The following is an 18,747-nucleotide window of genomic DNA, read 5'->3' on the forward strand; positions in this document are numbered from 1 at the left end:
AGTTTGACACAAAATGAAGGTATCAGTGAAAACACACATACATGCACCCCAGCCTGGCTGCTGCCAGCTGCAGAGCAGTGAAGTGCATCCCCAGGGCTCATGGTGCAGTGTGGGAGCCATGGGAGCCAGCCCCAAACTTCCCCACCGCCTCCCGGGATCCCATATCCCTTATCCCTGCCCCCACCACACCTCACGGGGTCGGGATATGGGATCCCGGGAGGCGGTGGGGAAGTTTGGGGCTGGCTCCCATGCTGCCTGGGCACCTCTGTAACTCACAACCCTAGGAAGGATGGGGGGGGGGGAGAAGGGCTGGAAGCAAGGGCCAGAGAGTGGAGAGGGACCAAATAGCTGCCCTGCAGGGAGGTGGAGCTGCTGAGGTGTTGGGGATCATCCCTCCCCTGGCTGTGCTGAGTCAGGAGCTCTGCCACTCCCACTCCCGGCAGGGCAGCTGCTTAGTCCCAGCTCCATTCTCTGGCCATTGCTCCTTCCCCACCCACATCCCCATTCCCCCGCCCTCCCTGGGACTGCACCACAGATTGTTGGCATAGAGGGGACTAAGGAAATTGTCTCATGGAACTTTGGGATACATCCAGAGAACCTCTGGGACCCGAGTCAAGCCAGAGCCACATGCACACAGGAAAGCAATAGGCTTGGACCCCAGGTCCCAGCTTAACACGGGCTTGGACCCTCCAATCCTGGGTTCAAGCCATAGCTTAACACAATTGGTGTGTGGACACAAGGGGGTTTAGGCTTGAGCCCAGGCTCAAGCCTGGCTTAGATTGCTGTGTAGACATACAATAAGAAGCAAAATTCAGCCCTGTGTAAAGGGACAGCACGATGCCTATTCAGCACGTATATCATGTTAAGATCTATTATGAGCACTTAAATGGGACTTAAATATTGCACAGGCCTTTTGCTGGTCCTCTGCACAAGATTGACTTTCACCCTGATATTTGTAAATTGCTTTGAGATTCTAAAACAGAAGGTGTTTTATGAGTACACGGTCTTATTATTTAATGGTATTTTTCACTTTTAATCTAGGCACGTGGGTGGATGTTACACTGCAATGAATATCTTGAACATCTTACTGTGGAGAACAAATACTCTCCATCAGTGATTCAGAGTTTGCAGAGCTACCACCAAGAAGCTACAAAAGTTTCTGCAGAAAACTTTCAAAAAGTGAATGAGATGGTATTGGGTCTGGCTAGCAAAAAGGAACTAAAACAATGGAATATTTTATGGCTAAAATGTCAGCAAACAAGGCACCATTTAGAAGAGGTCCTTTCTGAAGCTCTCAAAGGTTCCAACAAAGAAACTTCTCGCAGAGTTCCCCAGGAAGCTGATGCAAAAGTTAACTGTGAGTTTGATACTGAAGGTGCTAGACAACCAAGTCAGTCCTTTTCTCGACTTTCTTCTAGCACTGATAATAACATTTGGGATAATGTTAAGCCATTGCATAAACCTCAGCATACAAGCCTGCCATCAGGAGTACAACCTTTTTTAGACCAGGAGAACACCAATCAAAATATGGATGTATATGTGCCGTTTAATGCATCTCTGCCACAGACATTTACTCCTCTCTTGGGTGGGCTTCAAAAAACTAGCCCAATCTCAGAAGATATGGACAATGTTTCCACTTCAGGATCAGCCTCCTGCTATTCTGAGCCAGTCCAGTCACCAACTACCCGCCACAGAAAACATCCACTAAAGAAAATCATGAAGAAAACTCAAAGCTTTGAGTTTACTCAGCGCGAGAGCAGCTACAGCGAGTTGCACCGCCATGGATACACTGGCGTTTATATCAAGGGATTGGAGGTGGCCAGCAGTGTTGCTGCTGAGAAGAAATACATGCAGCGCTTGACTATTAAAAGCCCTTTGATTAGTAGAAACCGCAGTTTATCTTCCCCATCAAGGATCCATCATACAGAAGAAGAAGATAAAAAGAGAGCAGGAAGGTGAGAAATGGCCACAACACAATCCATTTTGTTGAGGGAGGAACAAGTAAAGTACTGTAATATTCTAAACGCTTTCTGGAAAACAGTTTAAAAGAGACATTAAATTCAACATACCGAATACAGAATAAGTTGTTCTTATTTTAAAGGGACACTGTCAAGTCATTTTAGACCCAACACTTAGGTTTGGTGGGGCTGGGGGAGATGGTTTTTGATAGTTTATACAACTTAATAGACAAATTCTTAGACTTTTTACTTGAGGCCCACTGAAATCAAGGAAGAGTTTAGTGGAAACTGAGTAAGGAGTTCAAGATTTAAGCTCCAGTCCTGCAAAGACTTACACACATGCTTAACTTTAATGAATCTGTAAACTCAGATTCTGGAGAATTGCTAATATAGTACCCATTTTTAAGAAAGGGGAAAAAAGTGATCTGGGAATCTACAGGCCTGTTAGTTTGACCTCAATTGTATGCAAGGTCTTAGAACAAGTTTTGAAAGAGAAAGTAGTTAAGGACATAGCGGTCAACAATAATTAGGATAAAATACAACATGGTTTTACAAAAGGTAGATTGTGCCAGACCAACCTGATCTTTTTCTTTGAGAAGTTAACCAATTTTTTAGACAAAGGAAACGCAGTGGATCTAATCTACCTGCATTTCAGGAAGGCATTTGATACGGTTCCACATGGGAAATTATTAGTTAAATTGGAAAAGATGGGATTTATATGAGAATTGAAAGATGGATAAGGAACTGGTTAAAGGAGAGACTACAACGGGTCGTACTGAAAGATGAACTGTCAGGCTGGAGAGAAGTTACTAGTAGTGTTCTTCAGGGATCAGTCTTGGGACCCATTTATTTAACATTTTTATTAATGACCTTGGCACAAAAAGAGAGAGAGTGCTAATAAAATTTTCAGATGACATAAAGTTGGACGGTATTGCCAATATGGAGGAGGACCAGAATATCATACAAGAAGATCTGGATGACATTGAAAACTGGAGTAATAGAAATGGAATGAAATTTAATAGTGCAAAGTGCAAGGTCATGCACTTAGGGACTAGCAACAAGAATTTTTGGTATAAGCTGGGGACATGTCTATTGGAAACAACAGAGGAGAAGGACCTGGGTATATTGATTGAACACATGTTGACTATGAACCACCAATGGGCTGCAGCCATGAAGAAAGCTAATGCAGTCGAGGGATGCATCAAGTGAGGTATTTCCAGTGAAGACAGGGAAGTGTTAGTACAATTATACAGACCACTAGTGAGATCTCATCTGGAATACTGTGTACAACTCTGGTCTCCCATGTTTAAGAAAGATTAACTCAAACTGGAACAGGTGCAGAGAAGGGCTACTAGGATGATCAGAGGACTGGAAAACCTACCTTATGAGAGGAGACTCAAAGAGTTTGGCTTGTTTAGCCTAGCCAAGCGAAGGCTGAGGAGAGATATGTTTTCTCTCTATAAATACCTGGGAGGGAGGGGAATTATTCAAGTGCCAATACGGACACAAGAACAAATGGATATAAACTGGCCATCAATAAGTTTAGGTTCAAGATTAGATAAAGGTTTCGAACCATCAGAGGAATTAAGTTCTGGAACAGCCTCCCAAGGGGAGTAGTGGGGGCAAAAAACCTAACGATCTTCAAGACTGAGCTTGACAAGTTTATGGAGGGGATGGTCTAATGAAACTGCCTGCAATGGTATGTAGCAAAGCTGTGACTGCTAGTAGCAAAAATCCCCAATGGCCAGTGATGGGACACAAGATGTGGAAGGCTCTGAGTTACTACAGAGAATTTTTTCCCAGGTGTCTGGCTGGTGGGCCTTGCCGACATGTTCAGGGTACAACTGATCACCATATTTGGGGTGAAGGAATTTCCCCCTGCTCAGATTGGCAGACCCCGGGGGGGGGGGGGGGAGGGAGAGGGGTTGCCTTCCGCTGCAGCATTGGGCACAGGTCACTTGCAGGCTTAAACTAGTGTAAATGGTGGATTCTCTGTAACTTGAAGTCTTCAGATCATGATTTGAGAACTTCAGTAAAAGCCACAGGTTATGGGTCTATTTACAGGAGTTGGTGGATGAGGTACAGTGGCCTGCAATGTGCAGGAGGTCAAACTAGATGATCATGGTTAGGGCCCTACCAAATTCAGAGTCCATTTTTGTCAATTTTACATTCAGAGGATTCTTAAAATCATAAATTTCATGATTTCAGCTATTTGAATCTAAAATTTCAGGGTGTTGTAATTGTAGGGGTCCTGACCCAAAAAGGAAATGTGGGGGGGGCGGTAGGGCAGGGGGGTTTGCAAGGTTATTGTAGAGGGGGTTGCAGTACTGCTACCCTTACTTCAGCGGTGCTGCCTTCAAAGCTGGGCAGCTGGAGAGCAGTGGCTGCTGTCCGGGAGCCCAGCTCGAAAGGCAGAGCTGCCGCCAGCAGCAGTGCAGAAGTAAGGATGGCCTGGTATGGTATTGCCACCCTTACTTCTGCTCTGCTGCTTGCAAAGCTGGGCCCTCAGTCAGCAGCCTCCACTCTCTGACCGCCCAGCTCTGAAGGCAGCAGCACAGAAGTAAGGGTGGCATCGTATGGCCTCCCTTACTTCTGCAGTGCTGCTGGCGGAGCGCTGCTTTCAGAGCTGGGCACCTGGCCAACAGCCACTGCTCTCCAGCCACCCCGCTCAGAAGACCGAGCAGAAGTAAGGCTGGCAATACTGCAACTCCCCTAAAACAACCTTGTGACCCTCCTGCAACTCCCTTTTGGGTCAGGACCCCCAACTTGAGAAATGCTGGTCTCCCCTGTGAAATCTGTACACTATAGGGTTAAAGCACACAAAAGACCAGATTTCGCGATGGGAGACCAGATTTCAAGGTCCGTGATGTGTTTTTCATGGCCGTGAATTTGGTGGGGCCCTAATCATGATGGTCCCTTCTGACCAAAGTCTATGAGTCTAACTTTACTCATTGTGAGCAGTCCCACTGAAAATCAATAGGACTATTCAGAGGGCATAATGTTGAACACGTGTGTAAATCTGTTCAGGATTGAGGCCTTGGCCTAGTATGAAAATAAATGTTTCCATATTTTTTCAATATTAATGTGTTGGGATTTTTGGATTTAAATGTTTCCCTCCAGTTTTGGAAAACCAACCCATTGTGCTATTACTTAAGAGTCGGAAATTGAAACTAACGAAAGGTTTCATTTTCCAAGCTGAGTGAAGTGCATATTGTAATCACACCGCACAGTTAAAAGTGAATTAGATTTTTTTAAAAAATTTTAATTTTAATAATCTGACTAACCATGGTAAAGAACTGCTTTAAATATATTATTTTTATCTTGATAGTGTTCCATAAGGAAATGACCATTAAAATAATTTGTTTTTCTTTAAGATAAAGTATATTTGTATTAGAGTTGCTGACAGAATATTAAGGAAATACAGATAAACATCATTTACAAATTCAGAGGGAATTTAAACACTGTCTTCTGCTCCAATTTGAAGTTCTTAAATTTCACTATTTTTTTTTTCTGTCAAACTTACTTTTGGTCTCTCTCTCTCACACACACACACTCTCTCACTCAAGATTATCCCAGTTAGTGCCAAAAAAAAAAGTTAAAAGGAAGACCAAAGTTTGACTGCTTCTAAAGAAGGAAACTGAAATCAAAATCTATGATTAAATCGACCTATATTTTAATAATCTTGTACAAAAAAAGGAAAAAAACCTAACTTTGTGTGTGTGCCTGAACAGAGCTCAAGATTTATGTTTGTTTTTTAAAAGTCCAGCTGTTCATATTTGTTGTCAGTAATTGAGGGCCAGATTCTGATACTCTTACACACACTGAGTAACACCATACTCTGCAAGCAATCCCACTGAAGCCAGTGGTATTACTTATGGAGTAAGGTGATATTCAGTTTGAGTAAGAATATCAGAATGTGTCCCATAGCAGTTCATAAATAATCATACATTTTGTTTATAGTATCTGTGTATTATAGCTTTCAAGGGGTTCAATTCAGCAAACCATCTTTATTCAGCAAAAACTTAAGCAGATGGTTAAATCCCATTGATTTAAAGATCTTGAAGTTAAGCACTTGCTTAATTGTGTTTACTGAATCGTAATGTTACCATCAATTTGTTCAATAGAGGAAGAATGGACATCCTGTGTGATCTTTCTTGCACAGAAATTGGTGTTTTTAAAAAAGTCTGTTTGGTTTCCATTTTTTTAATCTGTAAATGCTGCTTTTAAACGGTCCAAAACACACTGTGCAAACTGAATTATGTACTTTCCTCTTTTAAAACATATGTACACTGACTTTTAGTAGTTACAAAAAAAAATCCAATACAATCAAAATAGTTTGTCGTTTTATTTGACTTTACTCATTTCATAAAAAAGAAGTTAACTTTGGAATGGCTCCACTTTTCCATAATGCCTTCTTATAAAATTAGGATTCTTTATTTTTCCACATTTAAGCCCCAATCTTGCAGACACTTAAATCCATGCAAATTTGGGTACTTATCTCCAGACAAAATTCCTTAATTTGATTATCTAATTATTCTAGACCAAGTCATGGGACCACAGACTTTTATAGTATTTCACCAGGCTCAGCGGTTTAATGGGAGTTTACAAAAACTGCACCCAATCCTGCAAATGGATGTGAGAAAAGTTAGTCCAGTAGAACCACTGCAGTCAATGGCATTTATCAGATCAGTCATTTTTATTCACATTTGCAGGATTAGGATTTGCAGGATTAGGTCTGCTAAAAGTTTTTTTTAATGCATTTGTATTGGATTATGTATTTATTAAAGCATAAAAAGATAAAGTTTTGCTTATGATTTTCAACTCCGGAATGCCATGAGTTACAATATGGTCTTCATTTCCTTATGGAAATGTCCTTTAGAATTTAATAGGGACAAAATTTTATAGATTCTTATTGGTTATCTTAAAACCTACCACAGTTAATAAATACTGGCATACTTTTTGTAAGATTTTTTTTATTTTTGATTATCCTATAGAATTCTATTGGAAGTATTTAATTTTTCTGTTAAATTATATAGGACTTTTCCATGAAGCGTGAGGCAGAGTACAATGTAGTGATTCAAGAGTGAGGCTGAATATGGACTTGTGAGGCCTGATTTTCCTGTCATTTACATGAGTTTCACTTTTTTAGAGAGAGTCCTTATTTACACTGGTATAAATTAGTGGGGAATTAAGGTCTTAGGTTCTAGTCCCAGCTCTCCACTGACTCAGTGTGTCACCGTGGGTTGTCTGCTTGGCACGTGTGCAGAAGTGCCAATCCCAACCATTCAAAAACCATGAGTCAAGCCCTAAAATACATAAACTTGTCTTACAAATCATGAGGTTTTTAAAATGTGGGGTCCATTATTTACCTTCTTGCATTTGTTGAGCTTTTGGGGGGGGGTCATGTTTTCTAGCTTTTCTCTGCAGCCAGGAGAGCTAGAAATGTATTTATTAAAAAACCTCAAGATTCTCATGTGTTCACCTGACTCCAGGTGCTGGAGCTTTAAGAAAAACACCAAATACCATGGAAGTCAAGATAAAAATCTTGAGAGTTGACAATGCTGCTTCTAAAGAGGCCAGCCTCAACCTGTCCCTTAAATTTTTTGTGACTCTGATTACTCATAGGTGGAGCTGGTTTGAACATTGCAAAATGTGAAGCTTTCAACAGAATTTTTTATGAAAATTTGAATTTTGATGAAAAATGAACTAATTTTTTTCACAAAAACTGTCATTAAAATGTCCTGTTTTTCATCCAGCTCTAAAGATGGGCAAACTAATGCTTCTTTCACAAAGTTTTTGTGCAGCTTACTTAATGTTTGCGAAACACTTTCTGACCTCCTTTCTCCCTCTGGTGAGAAATGGAAGAAAAGAGGTCACAGTGTAATGCTTTGAGATCCCTGGATGAAAGGCACTATAGAAGTGCAAAATATCATTATTTTATTATGGGACTAGAGATGGGCCTGGACTACAACATTTAGGTCCGAATCCAGATTTTTTTTCCCACCTCACTTAAAGCTTGTGGTTGTCCAGATCTGGGATTTCGTTTGGTGTTTGATCCAAGTTATTGGCCATAGAATTCAGACACAAATCTGGATTTGGATTCAACACCCCAAATTCAATGATTTTCAGATCTAGGGTTTTTAAGATTCAAGCTCATCTCTAATCTTGACACTAAAGAGCTACTGTAAGATGCATTTCCCTTTTTGGACAGGAAATCCTGACTGACGTTATTCTAGTTCGCCTCTTTGATGAAGGTTTAAGAGCTAGCCAATTTGGTAAAGGGAAAAAATTCATAATATAAATAGTTATGTCCCCCCAGCTGATGGAATTGTTAGTATGTCACCTCAGATGCCATTAAAACAATTTAATAAATAAAAAAGTTCTCCATATTGTCATCAGCTATGTCCACCTCATTAAATCAAGTTTATTCAGCAGCATTTCCCATCATGATGAATCTACTATAATGGTTGGGTTTTGTTTGATTTGTTATGTTAGAAGTAAAGATTAAAATCTGTTCCTGTCATTGTTAACCATCCAAAAATGTTTCTACTATTTTTAAGTTGTTTATTGAAATTATTGTAGGAATGTTAATATGAAAAAGAAAAAAACTTAGTTATTATGAAATCAAACTTGCTCTATATTGTATCATCAGAAGTTCAGATAGCTTCAATTCCTTGCAAATAAAGTATCCTAGTAAATGAAATCTCACAGAAAATAACACTTTTCTATACTTTATTTCTATGCTATATTTTATTTCTCAACCACATGGTCTATGAATGAAAATACACCTTTTTCCTTAAAGAAATTGTTTGCTTCTATGTTGTCAAATGTTCATCAGAAATTGTCTTTTCTTGCAAACTGATTGCTTCCTCAGTTTGCCATGTTTTTCCTGAATGCAGATCTTCCTGTAATGCTCGAACTGGTCACATTTTAATCTTTCAGAACTGAACGTGCTTTCTCAATGGGAGCTCATATTGTGTTAGAGGATATATTGTTTAGGGAAACTCATGAGAATTTAGCTATATGTTAGTTTATCATCCCAGGAATGTTGCTCTGTTTCCAAACGGAATGCAGGAATGGAAAAGGTCATGACACTTTTGCAAATGCAATAGAAAGTTCTTTAATACAATGAAAAAGTCTTTCCAGAGCTCAAAATTCTTTCTTTCTTTTCTGGCTGCTTAGCTGTTACACTACAGCTGTTGTAGACTGTTGTAAACCAAATTCTGTCCTCTGGTATGCCCACGTAACTCTACTGAAGTCAGTGAGAGTCCGCCATTGTAACTGGGGGCAAAATTTGCTCCTGAGACAAGAACAAAAAAAACTTGAAAGATCTGTTGCTATAATGATAAACAACTTAGCTGCCAGTGCTACAGTGTGATTTCCTCAAAGGTCAGGTAAAAATGAGCCAAATAATGCAAATAAGCAAAGACAGTCACTCAGTATTCAGTGATTACACATTGTCATAATTTGTCACTGTTCAAAACAGCTGTTCTGTGTCTTCCAGCAGCAAAGTGCAACATATAATGGATGAAATGATCACAACAGAAAGGGAATATGTTAGATCCTTAGGATATATCATCGACAACTATTTTCCAGAAATGGAAAGAATCGATTTACCTCAGGATTTGCGAGGGAAGCGGAATATTATCTTTGGGAACCTGGAGAAGCTTTATGATTTCCATTGCCAGTATTTTCTAAAAGAGCTGGAACACTGCAGAGACTTCCCACTGCGTGTCAGCCACTGTTTTCTCAGACATGTAAGTCCCATTTCCAAAGAAGGGTGAATTCTTAGAATCAGATATTTTGAGTTAATCACAGATCCTATGACAGAATAAATCATGTCACTTACCTTTTTTGTGTTTCTCATAGTGTGAATGATCTAGATGTCCTGTGACGAATGATTACTGTTGTCTGTGTATGTGTCCTGCTGTCTTCTCTCAGAGAGTTGTACATATACCCCTAGGTCCTCACGCAGCTGCAGCTTTTGATATCTCAAAACATGCTGGCTGGAATCTTTCTAAATTTGCTAGAAGTAATACTGCCTCTAAGTTTTCGGTTTTCTATAATTATGTTTTCTATTAATTTTGTTTCCTATTATGAACTAATGCACAGGTGCTCTTATAACATCATTTGCAATCATACTGGGAAAGTACCTAGTGTCATCTGATCACCCTAATGTCAACAAGTGAGTTGGGACGAGGGGGGCTGACATTGTTTCAAGAGGAAACTAATCTTAAATTCCACAATCTCACCTTATTGACAGTAATTTTCTTACAATAGACAAAGCATCAAATTGCCGCTTACACATCTGCTCTGACATGTGTGAACCACACCCGCTGAATATAACCGACATTTAACCAGAGAAAAGATGGTGGTATGTGCTCTCTGTGTATAATGTGTACATAGAGGGATGTGTATTGGATGACACAGGGCTGTCCCTATGGGGGTGCGAGGCCCAGGGCAGAAGTGATGAATTCATCTCTTCCGGGACCGACTGCGCCGGCCAATCATACCAGCCCGTGGGGACCCCCAAAGCGCGGGGCCTGGAGTGGTCGCCCCGATTCGCCCTACCCAAGGGATGGCTCTGGGATGGCAGAAGGATCGTTCTGCATATACCAGGCTGGTCTGATGCGTGGCTTGTGGTTTTGGGTATCAGGCTCCAGCATTCCACTCGTAGTTTAATTGAGGTATATGAACATTTCCACTCAGCTAATCAGATGTGTCTGGACAGAAAAATAAATTTAAAATATTACATTTAAAAGCACTAACATTTTGCTGTTTGGAAATGCCTTGTTGGGCTTCCTTCGCTGTGTGCCTAATTCTGACCCTCTGCTAGTAGGGAGTTCAGGGCACATCCCTTCTTTCAACATATGGGGAGTCTGCGTCAGCACGACTGATCCAGAGGATGGCGCAGCCATTGTGGAAAGGGGCATAGAGTGTCTGAAATGGTGCTGGTCTATTGTCAGGACCTGAGGAACCACTGATGGGGGTGGGGAGGTCATGCAAGTGAGCATGTCATTACCTTCCTGAGAGGCCCTGTGTGGACCAGGCCCCTCGCTCGCCTGCAGAAATCTCAGTATGGCGCTAACACAGGGCAGAGAAAGGGGGAGGGCTTTAGCAACATATGGCAGGGTTGCAGGGGCATGCGATTAATTTTCCTGAAGGGAAGGCCCATCTTTCAAAAGTTTGGGAAAAACGGATTTAAGGTCGATTTTTGCTGTTGGGATAAGTAGAATGGGCCTGGTGATCAGGATTTCCTTATAAAATGTTTTCAAAGATGTATCTTTGCATATTACGTTGTTTTAAAGTTGGCTTAACTTATAATTCCATCAAAAATAATGTTAATCGAATGCTACAGTGACAAGGAAAGCACTTGAACATCAGGAAATGACTGTTATGGTCAGAAATTCCTCAACATTTGACTGTTGTGTTAGACACCACCGGAATGTCCTACTCCACTCACCTTAGGAGTTTTACAGGAGAAGACAGTTCTGCACATATTACAAGCTGGTCAATTTTTGGTACACAGATACGTAGGGGATGTGAAACCCCTACCTCATTCACTGCACACCTTATTTAACCACGCATACCTGTGCAGTTCAGTCTTTCTTAGCCATGCATTCAAGTTTAGCAAGATAATCTGTGTCAAATGTATTGTACATCCAGATAAAGTGATTTAAATGAGTTGTAACAAGGAAAAATATATAACAGTTTTCACCAGAACATACAAAGGTTCTTCTCAAACAACACTATTGCTATTTCAACTTTATACTGGTCATTTCAATGTTACCAGTGTTAAAAAATAGGTCATTTTTACAATGGGAAAAGCTTTTTTATTTTCATTTTCCACATATGGCAAAACACTGGAATAATTTTTGCTCAGACTTTCCAAACGAGTTCATTTTGAAGTGGACACCATAATATCAGCCTAAAAACCAAAAGTGACTGGGAGCTGGGGAGGGGGGAAAGGCAGATGGGGCAGAATAGAAATGCTTTTATGCAACTTTTAACTATAGTGGTCATGGTTACTCTCACTATAATGAACTATTTTTCCCTACCTCTTTAACCACTTGGCCATCATCAGTCATGATTCTGTGGTCCTGAGTGCTCAAATACATTGGTTAAGTAGAGAGTACTGTAATATAGAAGGCTGGATACTTTTAAGTGAATAATTGTTGCAGTAGCAGCCCAGGGTTCAAGGGGTTTAAAATCTTTCCCATTGCTTGCTCCTGCATTTCTTTGTATTTTGTCTGTCCCCTTCTCCCATTTTGAACAGCATATCTTAACAAATACTGTCTTATTGTTTGTGATTCACATTAATTGAACATTATTCTTCAGTTTTTTTATTATATCTTACACAACTTTTGCCCCACTGTTATATTCCATAATAGCCATCTTTGTCTGAACCACATATCCTCAGATGTTGCTCTACAGCAGAAGGAGATAGGTTTCTGTCTGTCTATTTTTGCTTTCTAAACCTGCTTCACTTTAATAAATTCCCATAGTGTCTATTGAAGTCATTTCTGGCATGCGATAATTGTGTCAAAGCAACATTAAAAGAAATTGGGAAGTGAACATTAATGGCTTGAAAAACACATCCAATTTCACATGGTGTTTCTTTACTCTTTCCTAATGAATCTGTATATCCAGTATTAACCACAAAAGAAAATCCCAACCCTGACAATAAATGATTGATTAAACAGCCCACTGTGTTTTAAGTAAGGAGATGATCTGAAAAGGGAATCACTTTTGTTGTGAATGCTTAATGTAGGCCCCGCACCTGGAGCAACAGCTGTGATTTTTTCCTATTGACTAGGATGAAAAAGTCAGGATTTTATTACTTTCTCACCATACCAGAGTGTTGAGGATTAATTTGTGTTTGTAAAGTGGAAAAGCATTCTATGCTGTGTGTGCTCTTACTGACAAAGGAGCAAGTTATTCTATTCCTCATCCCCTTTGCAATGCATACTACTTCTAGTTTTCTAGAACATACATTACAGAGGATAGGTGGGATGTAATAACCTGGCTGTCAGGCCACTGTAGCACTTGGAGTATTTAATGTTGTTCATGTCTAATAGGCTTTACAAACACTGGAAGACTAACTCTTTGGGCCAGACTCTGACCTTCAGAAGTGACTCCTTCTAAGACCCTGTTGCTTGTGCTCAGCTTGCAGACGTTCCGCAGCATGGATGTGTCAGTCCTTGATATTTACTTTGTCCATAATGCCCGGTTAGTAGGTTGGAGGATGCTGGTAGACAAGAAAGAAATTTGCTGTGGTGATCTATTCTCTGCTCTAGAAGACAGTGCCCTGGACTCAGATTCTTTCAGGCTGCATTTTGCACATAGTGCCATTTTCTGCTCAAGGCCTGGGTGAAAGAGAGGGAGATTTAGTGCTTTAGTGCTCATTACTAGACACCATTAGTATGAAAGTGGTAGTTGTTTACTGATGTCTCAGACCCCTTTGAAAGTTCTGGGCCATAGCAGGGTGGCCAATTTGAATGATAGTTCCTTGGGCTGAGATCTGAGTTTTCTTTCCCTTTGTGGAGGAAAGTGATCGCTTTGTTGATTCTGTGTGTGTGTAGGGTTGGATGGGTGAGGCAACTTCAATAACCAGGTCAGTCTTTTCTCAGTCTGGTGACACACAAGAAGTTGCTCTTTTCCTGTTTCTCCCGCTCCCGTCTTCATCCTTGAGCATATGCTGTACCGTTCCCTTCGGCCCATATCCTGTGTTTGCCAGATATCCGGCCTGCACATGAAGAGCTTGTTTGTTTGTTCTCCTGGGTTGTCTGAAGGGAGCAAATACCAGTGTGCCACTTACAATGTGGTTGGTTTGTTGGAGAAGTTGGGCAAGAGTGTTTTGTAGCACTGCCCTTCCAAATGACTCTCCCAGCGTGCTCGTTGTTTCGTGAGTGTAGGCACAAGGGAACCATGACATGTTCTTCTGCCTGTAGCTGATACTCAGCAGCATCAGATTGTCTTTGACTCATATGTCCCGCTGTTCAGCTGAGTAGTGGTTTTGGGCTGTGTTCCAGTACTTGGATGAAAAACAAGCCTCTTCGCTCTTGCCAGTCCCACCACTCAACTAACTGGCAGTTTTCACTCATACTCTGTTAATCTGCTTGTGAGCCATCACCAAGCCCAGGGGAAGGGGACCTGCCCTTGCTCCCCAGGTTCTTGAGAATTACACTTGAGGGAGTAATGCAGGGAATCCTGGAGTGGGAGTTATAACCCTAAACTTCATATAGTTTCTTTATTGCTGGGGCTGCCACCTTATATGTTAGCTGTTGCAGGAGATAGAGAGGCTTATATTGTTCTTCTAATTCTGTGGGCTCCAGCAGAGGATTTCAGGGATCAAACTGTCTCCAGCTCATATAGGCCTCCGCATTTTCTCTTCATTATCCTGTTCTCATACTAGGAATAACAAAATAAAAGGAGGCAGACCCTTGTAGAGATTAGGACAAAGGACAGCCTTTCATTGATGGGGTTTTTATCAAAAAATAAGTATATTCATGAGGCATTTTTTCAAAATTTTCTGTCATTTTTTAAGAAAAAATGAAAAGCTAAAACCAAAGATGTTTTTTGTTTTCAAACTCAAACTTATTTTACCTGCCTTCGGCTTTTTTTTTTACCCCTCTCCCCCCCTTTTTCAGTGTCAAAATGGAAAAAAGGGAAAGATGGAGAAACAGAAAAAAGAGGAGGAAGAAACCTGGAAAACTGAAAAATTGATCTTCTTTTGACAGGAATTTTGCCTGAGAACATATTATAGAACCTGATTATTTATAACTGAATTCCTTTATTATTCGATGGATAAAGTGGGGGAAGCACAATTGTGCTGTATTTTTATAACTACTGTATTGTATCAACACAAAGCTATCTGAAGAACTATTCTACAATATCAGGCAAAAATTAGAGGCTGGCTAATAATCTAGGTTTATTTTTTCTTAGAAAAGAAAACCAACATTTTACTTATTGGTTGCTTGCTTGGATTGTATTATGAGGGGAAGATCTGTTTGTTTATCCTTAGATGATTTGTTTAGGTAATGTTAGTTTAAAGGAAGGAAGAAGATAATTTGTTTAATAAGAAGGAAAACAAACATACGAAGTGAAAAAGATTGTTTATTTCAGTGTTCCGAGGCAATGGGAAAATAGTGATCTCGCCTGATCTTTTTATAACTTCCAATGAATTGGGAAGCTTCCCTCATGTCCAGGGAATTTAAAAGGGAATCTTTTCGTATGCTTTAATACCATTCAGTTATTGGAGAAGATTTCATTCTGTCCTAAAGACTAGACTGGGCACAATGCTATCTAGATATCGATCTATACCGCACTCAGCACTGGGACCTGAAGCCCAGATTCACATAGGGACTGAGGTGCTGCAACACTGAGCATCATAGTGCATAACTTTTAGGCACCTAGAAAATCTCAGGAACAACACTGCTATTCACAAAGGCCAGCACACTAGATAAGGAGCCACCTAAGCTAGCCAATGGGAGATGCTGAGAACACGAGTGTGTCCTATGCCCTGCCCCTCTCATGGAGATAGGCACCTAAGTCAGGGTCTCAAGGAGGTGCCTATTTCTGCTAGCAATTCATGAATGGGAGTCAGGTGCCTTGGGCACCTAGAGTATTTCTTTTGAGAATGAGTATGGGTACGTCTACACTATATTTTAAATCTCACGGCAGCGAGTTCCAGAGCATCTTCAGTCTTGGGCTTGCGGGGCTTGTGCTCCGGCACTAAAAATAGCAGTTTAGATGCTGTGGCTTGTGCTGGCGCTCAGGCTCTGAAGCCCAACCCACTGCCCCAGCTTCAGAGCTCAATCCCGAAGGTCTAGCCAGCTGTTTTTAGTGTGGCACCACAAGCCCGAGTCTGAAGCCCCAGGCGCTGAGATTCGTTGCTGCAAGTTTTAAAATGCAGTGTAGACGTTCCCTTAGGTGCCTGCCTAGCTTCAGGCAAACGGCCAGAGGAGGAGGTGCTAACCCACCTTATAACTTTTAGCTCAGTGGTTAGAGCACTTGCCTGAGAGGCAGGAGACTTCTGTTCAAATCCTTTCTCCCCCTCGGGGGGGGGGGCGGGAATTGAACATGGGTCCACATCTCAGGCAAGTGCTCTAACCCCTGCGCTAAAAGTTATAAGGTGGTAACTGCCATCACCATCTCCTCCAGCTAGATTTGGAATGGGACCCGATCTGGTAGGCAGCCTTTGAGCACACGTATCAGATCAGGTGCTGCATGCGAATTAGGCAAGCCAGCTCCTGTCTTCTGCAATTCGCGAATTGCTCTGGGGCATAGATGGGAGAAAAGTGCTCGGACACCTAGAGGGAGGCAGCAGTGCGCATGCCCAGAGGAAGAAACTTGAGCACTGAGGGAACTTTTAACCTGAAAATTTAGACACCAAATGACTTTAAGCACCTACAGGGTTTGGTGGGAGTTTGGGGAATCGCAGTGGAGCCTAAAACTGGGATTTAGGTGCCTACGTACCTTTGTGACCCCACCAAGTGGAGGTCCTTACAATTTTTAAAGGGTTTAAATTAACTCTAGCATACAGCAGGAAACACTTTCTCATGTGAGCAGCCCTTACTCACATGAATGATCCTGACAAAGTCATTGGGTCAACTCACATGAGTTGCCAATATTGTTTAAAGTCAGCCTGGCTGATTGAGCATTTAGATACTGTCATGAAAGGTGCTCTAGAAATATCTACAATAGACAGATAGTTGAAACAGATGAATTTTGCAAATTGTTCGATCTGGAAGAGCTGTAAATTATAGAGAACTAAATCTCCTAAATGAATGATCCTTGGATGTCCATTGCCGAAGTGTGTCTCGATTATAGCACCTCCTGCAGCTTTGGATTGGAATGCATCCATTGTGGGGGGAGGAGGGTGTTATAATCTGTACGTGATTTCTGTACGAAACTGTCTGATGCTAAATGGAGAAGGAATTGATTGCTGGAGAAACAGAAAATAACAAGGAATAACACCTTTTCCTATACTTTTTCAGGAAGAACAGTTTGGAATGTATGCGTTATACAGCAAGAACAAACCACAATCGGATGCTTTGCTTACAAGCCATGGAAATGCATTCTTTAAAGTAATTACTATCCAGCTTCTTATTTAATGTGAATTGTGTGAACACCGCTCACTGCTGTGTGTACTTTTATGCAGTATATCAAATATTGTTTATACATTCCTTTAATATTCCCACAGAATAAACAACAGGATTTGTGTGATAAGATGGATCTGGCTTCCTATCTGCTGAAGCCTATTCAAAGAATGAGCAAATATGCTCTTCTTCTAAAAGATATGATCAAAGAGTGCACGAAGACCCAGGAGCAGGAGCTCAATGATCTCAGGGCAGCTGAAGAAATGGTGAAATTCCAGCTTCGCCATGGAAATGACTTACTTGCTATGGATGCCATTAGAGGGTGTGATGTAAGCATTTTTCAATCCTTCCTATATTTTTCAAATATCCCCTTGGCTTTGCTGCTGCAGTTTTCATTCAAAGACGGAAAGTTGTTAAGAGGCAGATTATTTTATTTTATTATATATATGCTGTAGCGCCTAGGAGCCCTAGTCGTGGACCAGGACCCCTTGTGCCAGGCGCTGTACAAATATAGAGCAAGAAGACGGTCCGTGGCCCAAAGAGCATACAATCTATGTGACATAATGCCCTTCCCCCATTCTTCCTTGGACTGCACAAAATCAGCCCAGCCTTCCCTTATCTTTAGTAGCATTGTCATTTTCTCCAATCAGGTCAATCTGAAAGAACAAGGACAGCTGAGATGTCAAGATGAGTTTATTGTTTGCTGTGGAAGAAAGAAGTATTTGAGACATGTCTTCCTTTTTGAAGACCTCATCTTGTTTAGCAAAACAAAAAAGATTGATGGGGGATATGACATCTATATGTACAAACAGTCATTCAAGGTAAATGTAATTCTGCTGTAATGTTTTGGATAGCATGTACAATGCAGCATGCCTCCTGCCATCTGCTTAGTATTCTGCATGGACAGGAACCCCATCTGTTTGACAATGGCAGGTGACGGATCACAGTTCCATTGCATGTTACATTTCAAGTAGTTTGTATGTGTTGGAAGAAATGAGAGAGACAGAAACTGATCAGTTTCAGAGTAACAGCCCTGTTAGTCTGTATTCGCAAAAAGAAAAGGAGTACTTGTGGCACCTTAGAGACTGACCAATTTATCTGAGCATAAGCTTTTGTGAGCTACAGCTCACTTCATCGGATGCATACTGTGGAAAGTATAGAAGATCTTTTTATACACACACAGCATGAAAAAATACTTCCCCTCACCCCACTCTCCTGTTGGTAATAGCTTATCTAAAGTGATCACTCTCCTTACAATGTGTATGATAATCAAGGTGCCACAAGTACTCCTTTTCGTTTTGAGAAACCTATGAGTAAAATGAGCAAAACATGTCTGTGTGTATATACACTGTATCATAAGTGCATGTTTGTCTTGCTGGAGAGGACTCATGGGAAATTAGGTGTTTCTTGTAGAAATAATTATTTTTAACATTTCTTTCATTACAAGAAGAAACTCCTGATATGTAGTTATGACCTCTCGGCCACCATGCTGACTACAGATTTGTACCTCTCAGTCTTGAGAGGTGTATGTGTGTGAAGCCAGGGTTTGCAACTACCCTCGTTGGCAACACCAGATATATGCAAAATCCTGATTCACCAAAGCATGTGCTTAACTTTTTAAGTATATGCTGATCTGTGTTGTTGAACTGAGGCAATATATAGAGCATTCACCCTGCATACTAGACTAA

The 18,747-nt window shown here is 40.9% G+C and overlaps 1 protein-coding gene across 5 annotated transcripts in view; it reads left to right on the plus strand.

Moving 5' to 3' along the window:
* PLEKHG4B (pleckstrin homology and RhoGEF domain containing G4B) overlaps positions 1-18,747 on the plus strand; it is a 200,442-nt gene that overhangs the window by 154,874 nt on the left and 26,821 nt on the right. For 4 of the 5 annotated variants that reach the window (XM_073332597.1, XM_073332598.1, XM_073332600.1 and 1 more), the window contains 5 exons: positions 1,042-1,955; positions 9,463-9,715; positions 16,958-17,047; positions 17,164-17,388; positions 17,710-17,880. In XM_073332597.1, the coding sequence (XP_073188698.1) occupies positions 1,042-1,955; positions 9,463-9,715; positions 16,958-17,047; positions 17,164-17,388; positions 17,710-17,880 (1,653 nt within the window). The remainder of the gene's footprint in view (positions 1-1,041; positions 1,956-9,462; positions 9,716-16,957; positions 17,048-17,163; positions 17,389-17,709; positions 17,881-18,747) is intronic. The other variant, XM_073332599.1, reaches the window with a different exon arrangement.

The sequence above is a fragment of the Lepidochelys kempii genome, chromosome 2, assembly GCF_965140265.1.
Source record: "Lepidochelys kempii isolate rLepKem1 chromosome 2, rLepKem1.hap2, whole genome shotgun sequence".
NCBI lineage: Eukaryota > Metazoa > Chordata > Testudines > Cheloniidae > Lepidochelys > Lepidochelys kempii.